Source organism: Hibiscus syriacus, unplaced genomic scaffold, assembly GCF_006381635.1.
Source record: "Hibiscus syriacus cultivar Baekdansim isolate YM2019G1 unplaced genomic scaffold, ASM638163v2 tig00110788_pilon, whole genome shotgun sequence".
In the NCBI taxonomy this organism is placed as follows: Eukaryota; Viridiplantae; Streptophyta; class Magnoliopsida; order Malvales; family Malvaceae; genus Hibiscus; species Hibiscus syriacus.
The window spans coordinates 675,976-687,521 of NW_024062863.1; the positions used below are offsets into that span (position 1 = coordinate 675,976).

The window sequence follows — 11,546 nt, forward strand, 5'->3', positions numbered from 1 at the left end:
GACAGCGCTAGTTCCCACAAAAAAAATCGCCTAAAACTTTTCTTTATATGGATGTTTGGTGAGACTTTACGGTCAAACTTGTTACTAGTCCCTGTACTATGTGTAAATTACTTATTTAGATTTATACTCTAATTTGATCGTTTCTTTACAACAAAATCATATATTAACACTCCACCTACATTCGTTTATTAATAATTTAGTCATTTCAATATGTATACCTTTCAAACTTCGAAAATTTGGTGTTGATCCAAATGATAACCGTTAAATTTGTTATTAATTCTTAGATTGTGAGTAAATTATAGACTTAGTTCTTCTTCTCCAAATTGATCATTATAACCATCACATTAATGTTTGGCTAACACTAAAATTTCAAAATTCAAACCATGTAAGGACTAAAATTAATTATATTAAAATATATAATCTAAATTGTAATTTCTGCATAATATAGAGATTAATAATATAATTTGACCTTTTTATAAGTGGTCTTTTGAGGTGGGCGGCGGCTAATCGTTGTTGAAAGAATTCAGCAACGATTCAACGTACGCTACTAGCTTGCTTCATCAGCCCAACACGAAAAGCAGTTTCGGTACTACTTTTGGATTTTCCTTTGGATAAAACAAATTTTAGTCCGTAAGTTTGACGATATTCTTCAATTTTATCCCTTATTTTCTTTCCTCTAGTGCAGCTTTTCCAAGTTATCTAAAGCAACGATAACTGAAATATATTATTTAATTAATTTAAAAGTATAATAATTTCAACATAAATACTATATTGCAATATATGTATAAAAAATAAAGTTAATAAACTTAAATATAATTTAAATTAATATGTTTTAAATTTTATAATATAGTGTCTAAAACATATATATCTTTTTAGAAGTACTATTCTACAAAGTTAAATTTTAAACCAAATTTTTTAAAAACAAATAGCAATGTCAAACTGACTCGATCTCGAAAAGAGAAAATGTTGAAGCTTATCCCAATCATAATTGTCTTAAAACGGACCCATGTATGGTTACAACAAAATGTGTGCCAACATGCAATTGCAAACAAATAACACAGCTTTGTGAACAAAAGGGCTTAGCCTTAACAAGAGAAACATAACAACAACCAAATACTCACTCTTCAAATCTAATAATATAAACAAAATGCTTTCGGAGGGAAAAGAAAATGCCTATTAAATTCACCCAAGCATATAACACAAGCCTGCATCCTTTCGGAGAGAAATGTGGACTCATGGGAGTAAATATTATCATCACTGCTCATGTTTCTCTTGTACAACCTCACGGTACCAATCCCACGTTTTCTAGCACCTGATCTCGTATGAACCAGCCTTGGTAATATAGCGAACCCATTCAACCGTGTTATACCCACTCTTTTCCCACACCTGCGAAACAATGATGAAGGCAATTCAGCAAACTTCACCTAAAGGAATCACTTGTACGTTTAGAACAAATATGTATGCTTACCTTAAGAAACCGGACACGTAAACCAGAGGCTGTAAACATTGGAACCTGAGAAGAAAATGCAAATAAGTTACAGATGTGTTTTACTAGTCTGAAGGCTTTCATAGATGTGTGCTAAGCTGTCAATATCCCCAGTTTAAGTCACCTAAAACTTATGTTCTTCGGCATTTTCATGAAATGTAATTAACCAAATAGGACCTTGATTCTTCCTTTTATCTCCATTAACCATCCAATTGTTCGGACTACCCCCACCAAATTTCCAATTTTCTATTCATGTATCATGAATGGAAATTCAAGGATCTTTAGGAGGGTAAAATAGGGAGTCTAAAATACCAATGACATGGATTACAAAATAATACATGAACTAAAGCGTATCTAATAAGTTTTTTTTCCCTTCTATATTTAACAAGAAAAGATATTGCATCAAAACAAGCAGAATAATTCAACATAATCAAGAAGTAAAATATTAATCAATTTTGGCACCTGAAATTCCATCTGAATTGGTGGCCTAGTCCAAGATTTCTTCTCTGCCATCGTGGAAATTAACTCAACTTCTGCGCTCAAGGTTGGTTCTGTTTGTCCGGGGAATTTTCTTATCCTAAAATACCAGACAAATATAACATTGAGCAATTGCTTAAGCCAATCTAGAGATGAAGCATAAGTAGAGCTAAAACTACTGATTATTGGCAACCAGACCAGATGGCTGCAGCAGAGAGTAAACGCTTTGGCTGATCCACTTTGTGATGAGAAAAAAGCAGGCAGCAAGAATTTCAACACAAAAGTGTAGTACAGAAGATATGCATATATTAACAAACTGAAACACTTACTTCCAAACCAAGCAATCGATAGAAGCTTGATACTTTGCTCGACCTGATGTTACTTGGAAACTAGTTTTCGCGGTCTGTTTTGGAACGGGAATTTTGATGACAACCCCAAGAGCAAACATCTTTGCTCCAAAGACACTTTTAACCTAAAATATTAATGACAAATAAGTCAATTACAGATCCACGGGCTTCAATATTTTGGCAAATTCCAAAACGTTTGATTACAAACCTTAACATTTACTTCCATTCGTGTTCGACCAAGCTCCTTGATTGTTGGCAACACCCGGAAAGGAAGATTAACTCCCTCAGTGATTCGGTACCTTAGCATCATCGGGTTAGAAGGAACATTAATCATGCATACGTAAAAGAATTCCCTTTCACAAAGTATATCCAGATTTCTAGGTTCAAGGGATCTATGATCAAGAAAAGCATTCTAAAAGTAACATGCTAAGAATGGGCATACCGCATTAGCGTAAGAAGCAAGCTACGAATAACATAGAACTCACCAAACATGGCTTTTCATGATACTATATAACATAAACTAAAACCATAAGCTAAATAAGGGATAAGACTTCTAAGCTTACTTCATTAATTCGAATTCACCATCTGGTGGCACAAAACTAACAGTCTTTTCTGAGTTGAATCTTGTAAGATTTACGCACTGATGAAAAGTAACATCATCCAGCTCAATTGTCTTGCCACTGCAATAAGTAGTAGCATTGTAAGAGATTAAAAATTAGAAAGTTCAACTTGCTAGCACTGAAACCAGTATCAGAAGATTGACTTCATGGCAATAAGAACAGTATATAACCAGAGTATACAAAATTCTATAAATTAAGCAGTTTGATATGAAACCCTTTAGAAAGCCCCATGAAAAAGCAAAATTTAATCATAAAAACTGCATCATTGACAAGAGAGCAAACAAGAAGATATATGAATAAGGCAGAGAATAAAAGATGAGAATAGCAGGCAATTAGAAGCCACCTTTTAGCAGGCCGGGACTTTAATTGTGATTCTTTCTCGAGCCCAATTTTATCATTCAAGCCCAATTTCAGATCAGGCATTCCAGAAAGGAAGCACTTCATAAGAATCTTCCCTGTAACATCACATCGCAGAACACTGCCTGCAATCACAAAATGGTTTATATTAGAGCAAGCAGACATCAACAAAAACACTTGATATAACCAGTACCAACCTTTTGAAGACATCAGTAGGTTTACACTTTCCACAATGTCCAGAAACACCTGAAACAAACAAATGTTAATACCATTGAACAGCCACACTCAATATAGAAAGGAATTTGACAGAGCTCAGAAGCAAGATCATCACCTCATTCTTTTTATAAACAAGTCCCTCTCTTCGCCAGCCAACCGCACCTGTGACTTGTAAAGTTGCATTTGGAACAGGCTTATCCGAAGGCTAATTATTTGTTCCACACCACAAATCAAAATGGTTAATTATAATGTAACTTTACATAAAAATAAAAGCACAAACTAAATCTACATATGTTATACAAGCATTGCCTTCATGCATTAATCCTCAAACACAATAATCCATAATTCAAAAATTATAACTTACCTTGGATGAAAATGGAGACCGAACTCCTTCCTGAGTAATGTAAAGCTTTAAAATTTCAGGAGAAAGATTTTGTGGGTAGCCAAAGTCCATGATCTCTGCAATGGTAATCAATGAATCAAACATTTAGTAACTCATATGAACTCATAATTAAATGATTTTCTCTTTCCTTGAATCCTTTCTACAAAACAAATGCCTATATTATTATTTGATTTTCAGTTTTTTTATCAACTGATTCTACGAGCAATCTTCAATCTTTCAGCAGATACAACTAGTAAAAACAAAGTCAACCAAGCTTACTATCGCAATCCATAAGACCAAAAGTCAAGAATCACATAGCTAATCAGCACAATAAAGCACCACAATAGAATATCATCAATCAAGCCGTGTCTAAACATACAAGAAATCAAGTAAGACAATGCATGCTGAAGTATAAGCATTCATCTTGCATTGAATACATACCATCCAACAACTCATAAATCAGAACGAAATTATTACGAATAGCATCTTCATCAAAAGCACCACCGAAATATGATTTAAACAAAGCAACAGCCTGCAAAAAAGGATGCAAGCATCAATTATGACAGAGGAAAAGAATTGCACATTTTTCTAGTGGATTATGAGGCTAATATTTTCATATTAAACATAAAGAACAAGAAATCTTCCACTACCTCAACAACGAACTTGAAAGCACAAGCTACATTAGCATTACTGCTGACCACAATTACGATGTATACATTGCTAATTCTCATATAAAAGAAAGAGCAGCCTCCAATCTGTCGCACGGGACAAGTTCCAAGTTCTTTTGTCTGCATAATGTGCATTCGGAAGGCATCCACCATATTTCCCCTAAATGAAAAATTATACGAATAAAAAACACTTATATAAAAACACTCAGCAAAACTCCTTCGTCTCATGGAAAAACATAAACCTAGCTATGCGGAGAACCCTCGATGCGTTCACGGCAATACTTAGCTTACCTAATTCTATAATTCAATAGTAGGTAGAACTGAAAAGAAGAAAAGAGAGAATTACCCGACATCGTCGCGGTAGAGACGATTGATGAGGACATCACCGCGAAGATTCAAGAGGTAGATTGCAGAAGCGGCCACCGGCATCTTCGTTCCAGTGGATCGCGTAACACGCTAAATGAAGTGATATCAATTGGTGAACTAATTGGATCGGAGGTTGCTGAAACCGGCGACGGGACCGGATCTGGAAAAATAGAGAGCGTTCGCGTTCAACTTCAGTTCGGTGATCAAAGCCTCGGCGAAGGAGATAATTTGAAAGGAAAAGGATATTAAAGAGTAAAAAGAGCTTTGAACAGTTCGTTGTTGGAAAGATATACAGGTCAGGTCAAGGGACATTTCGGTCTTTATGGATATAAAAAAACAGCTAGGAATGTCTTGGTTCGGGTCGGATTGAGTATACCGGGTATTATACTTGACTTCACCTGACATCCAATCTGACCTGACACATACATGTATATTTCATTTTTATTTGATAAAATAAAAAGTTAGTTGAATATATATGTATATATATATAATTGATAATATTATAATAATTATTTTTAAAAATATAAAAATATAATTTTATTATATTAATATTTCAGATCAAATAAAGAGTTTTCACCTTAAATCCAAACTTAACCTCATCATTCACAAAACTTGATCTGGACTTGAATTTCAAAATAAAAATTCAACCCTATATCGGATCAAAAGGCTCACCTTTTGGATGAAGACCAAGAATATGTTTCTCATGGAAACTATATTCTACAATGTCATGGATGAAGTCTTCGAGGGTCGGGGGACAGGTTGAGCTCGTTGTGGAACTTGCTAATGAAATGGTAAGCAACGAGATTCCACTACTTATTCGACTATTATCAGCCCTTCTAGATGATGCTATCGGTTCGATATGGCCGTAGATTGGTTCGAGAAAATTTATGGATTTGGTTTGATGCCTACGAAGTCACTTACTCTGCAATTCTAGATGTTTATGCTAAATTTGTGTATATAATTGGGAGCAACACTGCAACGCTAAATATATACGGAAGTGGAGGAAATGTCGATAAGGCGATGCAGTTGTTTCAAGAGATGTCTGAGGTTGGTGTTGAGCTTAATGTAATGGGAAGCATTTGTTTGATTCAATGCTTGGTTAAGGCCGGAAGAATAGACGAGTTGGTGAGGGTATTCACTGTCTCGATCGAACAAGGAATTAAAGCAGATTACAGGCTCTGCTGATGCCTGTTATCCGTGTTGTCACTGTGCAAAAACAGAGAAGATATCGATAAAGTTCTTGCTTTTTTGGATCAAGCCAATTCTCAGTTAGTCGCATTCGTGGAATTCATCGAAGATGAGAAAAGTAGTCTCGACACTGTCAAAGAAGAGTTCAAGTCTATCATCGGTGACACTCAAGATGATGCAAGAAGACAGATTTGTAATTGCTTGGTCGATTACGTCGAAGCAAGAATCTCCATGAGAGACCACACGATCTGCTTTATCTAGGAAATCTATACGGGTCGTATCCACGTTTACACAATAAAACAAGGGACGAGTGAAGTCTGAATGTCCGAACGCTATCTGTAGGTGCAGCACTGAATTCGCTCGAAGAGTGGTTGGGGACTTTGATTCAGTGATTGGGGACTTTGGCCAGAGTCATTAAGCGTGGCCAAGAGATGTCTGAGGTTGGAAGTGGAGAAGCATTGCCGGAGCTGCTCTCGGCTCAAACTGGTACCAGAACTCATAAATTCGCTCAAGGACTGTCCAATTCCTTCGGTTCTCATTTGAAGAAACTTGGGGCACCGTTCAAGCAAAGTGAAGGCAAAGCTGGCTTCTTTATCGGGGAGGATTTGGTGCTGTGGTTGCAGTCAAAGATTGCATCATCAGCTGTTACATCTTAGATGGTTATTCGGCTCAAATATATATTTTTCAGAAAATTGTCACAATTTTCATCTTTCTTTACCCGAAAAGGAAATTACAAACAAAACTGAAAACATGTCTATAATTTACCAACTCTTTAGTAACTTCTGTGACAAGAAAAAGATAGTCTTTACTCTTTACATAAAGAGAATCATGGTTAGACTTTTCGAACTTGGATGTGATGGGTGGATTCGCGACGCCAGATCGGTTGTGCTCCACTTTGGACGAGAGTAACAGATTCCCCCTCTGTCACCATGTTCTTGTCCTAAAAGTCATAGAAATTTTGTATAACAAAAGCATATCAAGTACTGCATTTTAGTCTCTGTGAAGGGGATGAAACTCTTATAATTGAATAGAAACACAGGACTTTTTCACAACACAAATCTTGGGGCATTCTTAATCCGTTCAGAAGGAGTGCCAGCTTAGCACTGACATTGTGTTTTTTTCTTTCTATAAGCCCCCTATATTTGGCTACTAACATCTAGAACTGAAGAATCTAGATAGGATATTTACCACTAACAGCTTGAGTGCTCGGGAAAAGTCTCCTCTTCATCACCTGAAAACTGCATATATATCGGTATCACAACTTGATAAAGTGCCAGTCTCTGCTTAATCCTTTCCCTGCCAAGAACAAAAATTATGGCACAATAGTGGAACAGGGAACGAAAACAAGTTCTAATTTGGAATACCTAAACACTTCTCAATTAGACTATCATGAATTTGTAAATTGATTGTCGGGAATAATTTCCATAACTACAACGTACTGAAGCCAAGCTGCAACCATTCAAACCCTAAACCAAATCCAAATAATGTGAAAAGAATAGTTTACGTAGTACAGCTACTAAAACTTACTCGTTTGTGAAGGCAAAGATCGAAGAGGAAGGACGGTAATGACTCAATAGTATAGCCATGGATCCGGTTCTTGTAAAAACCAGGACTGGTGTATCAAGAGTGTTAGCCATGGTTGTTGAATGGAAAGCAAACATTTCACCCATATGACTCTGCAAAAGAATGCCATAATACGGCCGGGTTAGGAAACCAAAACTATAAAAAGGCGATAAAGAAACTGAAAATTAAAAGAACTAGAAAAGATCTCTCAGCTCTCTTCAGCCCAATGTCATATATCTGTATTATCATGGCATACAGCAAACAAAACAAACTTGAACGATATATAACAAATTCGGAAAACCAATTACCTTGTGAGCATTAAAGTGAACTGGAGGCATAACACTGACTGGAAGACTTAACTCTGTCCTCAATGCCACGGTGCATAACTTTAACAGCTTTAATTGGATACCTTTGGTTGTTGTCATCAATGGAAAATTAGCCAATATTTAAGATGCAAATACCAAAAAAATTATGTCATAATGTAAATGTTGGATTAAGTTATCTAAAACGACCAAGCATCCACAATTCCAGCGGAAAACATGTATTCCTAATAACATCTAACAATTACCTAAATATCAGCTGGCACACTTGATCGAGATCAGCTTATTCTGCCTATATTAATTACAAATAGATAGAGAAAGAGTTGAAAAATATCATATAAGTTATAACCGGGAAATTAAGTACCGCTCAGTTAGTTAAACAACAAGTTTTAGCCAACTTAACTCACTTTCCATGTGCGGTTTCTCCGGAAAGCATAACATCATCAGCACCTTCTCGAACAGCAATCGCGATGTCAGAAACTTCAGCTCTTGTTGGTGTAGGATGATTAATCATACTTTCAAGCATGTTCGTTGCCACGATTACTGGTTTGCATATCAAGACACCTTCTAATGATATCTTCCTGTTAGAATGACAAGAAGACAAGTTGGTATATATTTGGAAATGTATCTTCCATAAATTTCTTAGTTACGGAAAGTATATGGTGTTTACACCACTTCATCTTTCTTGGTATGGCATTCCATTCAAATTTTTGGGGAAAAAAAAGATGCCACATGCATTCTATCAAACCTATATTCTAATATAGAGTTAAAAGGAGGCGCATCAAGAATCAAAAGTTACCTGCAATAAAGGAACCTCCTCAATTGGAAGTTCGGCTCCAAGGTCTCCTCGAGCAACCATTGCCTAAAATAAAATCCATGCCAGCAGTAAAGTTTGAGTTCAGACACCAAAATCTCAGTCTACATGTCCTTCTAAAGCTTTTCGAGATTATAAATACATTGTTCAAGAATATCGAAACAGACCCCATCAGAAGCGGAAATTATCGAATGAAGATTCGGAATAGAATCAGCACTTTCGATTTTCACAATCACATCAATGTCTGCATTGCAAACTGCAAAAGAGTTTGGTAATGAAAAAGTCACAATTGTGGAAACCGTATAATAATATTGTACACACCTTCATGATTAAACAAGAATTATTTTACCTTTAAGATAATCTTTCAACTCATGGACTACTTTAGCATCCTTCACAAAAGAAACGGCATAAAAATCAACTTGGTTGTCCAACCCGAATTTGATATCTTCCCAGTCTTTGTCTGTAAATATGATGCATGTGATCCAAATTTTGATTAGCAAACAGAATTGGAAAGAACAGACCAGGTTTCAGGATGCAAAACGCCAAAACGGCTGCATGAATAACCCGTTATTGACGGCAGAGTGGCACTTTTTCCACGCACGTTTAAATGACGCCTTCACTTTAGTTCTCCACCATCAACTACTACACACGTAACCAAGTCCTTTGTCTTCGACTTTACCGCTAACGACATCATTCCACCTGCCATATAGACACAGTGTACAAGTAAAATCTTGACAAAAATTGAACTTTTTTTTTATAGAAATAGGATAGGCCTCGTTAAAACCCCCCTTCTTATCCTCCATGTTACAACAATAACATGAAGGGCATAGGAAGGAGGAAAAGAGTGCCTAAATATTCATTAATACCAGAATAATACATAGCCATATCCTAAGAAGTTTCTGTTACAACATAAGACTTAAAAACCAAACAAAGAACATAAATAACCAACTCAATAGCCGTACAACCTAGGCAATACCCTAATATTCATCCTATTCCTTCTTTAGCTAATTTATCCGCTTCCCAATTAGCAGCTCTCAAATTATGCCTGACAATTACACCTCTGCTCTCCACTAAGGCAGCAATATCTTTCACCAATGACTGGAACATAGGAGTACATACAGCCGGATTTTTAATCCATTTCAGAGCATTAAGGGAATTCGATTCAAGGATGACCCTTGGAAATGAAACCAAAGCTTTCTCCTCAATATACAACAGCCCTCTTTTGATAGCCAATAACTCTCCAAGAATAGGAGGACCCCCCCAATCCTTTCGGAAAACGAACCCTGCTACAGCCCTTCAACATCCCTTATCAACTCATTTTGATATTAACAACTAGAAACATATTGTGAAAACGAATTTAACAGGATAACCGAATCATCGGTTTCTTCATGTTAAAGATCAAATACATCAAAAGCAGGAGCAGAAAACAGGATGAGGTTAAAAGTCAAAGATTTTGTCTATCCAAGAGGAAATGACAAAAAAAAACAATTAATTTTATCTTTGATACGAACAATTCGTTATACTTATTCAATCGGTTCAGATTATAGCATCATACATTGGAAAAAAATATTCTAAAACAAAATACAAAAACTCAGCTTGAGCTTACAAAGACATCAAAATAGAAATCTATTCATACCATCTACCAAGAGTATGTCTCCAGCTTCCTCATTGTTAACAAAGTCGTCGTAGTTTATGCTGACGGTATTTTCTGTACTAACTCCTCTTTTGATAGTGAAATTGAACTCTTGACCCTCTTTAAGCTGAATCGGTCGAGGAACATCGCCACTTCGAACCTCGGGAACCTGCATAAAGAACAAATCGGGTATACTTCAACAGGAAAACAAAACATCCTGTTACAATAATCAGACAATTGTTCCATTCAACATGAACATATGTTGTCTGAAGATGGATATACCTTGGTGTCCAGCATGATGGCAACGACTTTGTCTTCAAATTGAGAATTGTATTCCTTAACAAGATCAATGTTTTTCTGATGAGAAGCATGGTTTCCATGGGACATGTTCAATCGAGCCACATTCATTCCAGCCTCGGCCAGTTTCCAAATCATCTCACGCGAGCTCGTCCAAGGACCGATGGTACAGACAATCTTGGTTTTCCTCCGAGGACCTTCTGAAAACCGGAGATTTCACCTTGTCCTGAAAATCGAAACAATCGAAAACAACAATCATAAATACATAAATAAATAATAAATTAAAAAATGAGTCTGAAACGAAAACCGAAACTGACGGCGTTGAAATGGCCGTTGGTGGAAGTAACAACGCCGGTTTGGATGTTTTGCATGGATCTGATGGGAAAAAATGAGTCTCCTCTAGAGATAAATAGACGCCGTTTATTATTCCGATTGGTTACGGATTCAAACAAGGAATGGTCGGTTATGCTACGGAAAGACGACAAATCAGCGGCAGCGTCGGTTAAGAGAGTAGTGATAGCCGCCATTTGGAAGTGGAAAATCACCTGAGCAGAGCAGAGCAGAGCAGAATAAAGGAAGATTTTTTTAGAGAGGAAACAGAGATGGGTGCGTATTAAGACACTTGAAAGAGTTGAGAGCAGTTGCCGTCGGAGTGGCGCCGTCGGTGTCTTGCTAACACTTAAAGCAGTTGAGCGTCATGCAAAATGTCCCCTTTGCTAACACTTACAATTCAAAGATTTTTCCCTAGATTACTATTTGTATAAATATATTGGTAAACTACATCATTTTGTCATCGTACTATTACATTCCTC

The 11,546-nt window shown here is 36.4% G+C and overlaps 1 protein-coding gene and 2 pseudogenes across 1 annotated transcript; 1 reads left to right on the forward strand and 2 right to left on the reverse strand.

The window, feature by feature from the left end:
• Positions 1-960: 960 nt before the first annotated feature.
• On the reverse strand, positions 961-5,230 carry LOC120140817 (AP-2 complex subunit mu). Its single transcript, XM_039155799.1, has 13 exons — positions 4,900-5,230; positions 4,536-4,713; positions 4,327-4,417; positions 3,868-3,962; positions 3,619-3,708; positions 3,485-3,533; positions 3,274-3,412; positions 2,874-2,990; positions 2,519-2,609; positions 2,293-2,435; positions 1,949-2,063; positions 1,469-1,513; positions 961-1,386 (listed from the first exon to the last, which is right to left on the reverse strand). Exons 1-13 carry the CDS (start codon positions 4,980-4,982, stop codon positions 1,306-1,308), a joined length of 1,317 nt encoding a protein of 438 aa, XP_039011730.1. The 5' UTR covers positions 4,983-5,230; the 3' UTR covers positions 961-1,305.
• A 532-nt stretch (positions 5,231-5,762) lies between these two features.
• Positions 5,763-6,763, forward strand: LOC120140924 (annotated as a pseudogene).
• Positions 6,764-6,845: 82 nt separating this feature from the next.
• LOC120140590 lies at positions 6,846-11,443 on the reverse strand (annotated as a pseudogene).
• Positions 11,444-11,546: the final 103 nt, after the last annotated feature.

What these genes read in the sequence shown, in the direction of transcription:
- LOC120140817 (XM_039155799.1), bottom strand. Translation starts at nt 4,982, where the DNA reads ATGCCGGTGGCCGCTTCTGCAATCTACCTCTTGAATCTTCGCGGTGAT. An exon ending in GGTCTCCATTTTCATCCAAG is followed by an intron (nt 3,709 to 3,867) that starts GTAAGTTATAAT and finishes ACAAATAATTAG; the next exon opens with CCTTCGGATAAGCCTGTTCC. An exon ending in TACGTGTCCGGTTTCTTAAG is followed by an intron (nt 1,387 to 1,468) that starts GTAAGCATACAT and finishes ATTGTTTCGCAG; the next exon opens with GTGTGGGAAAAGAGTGGGTA.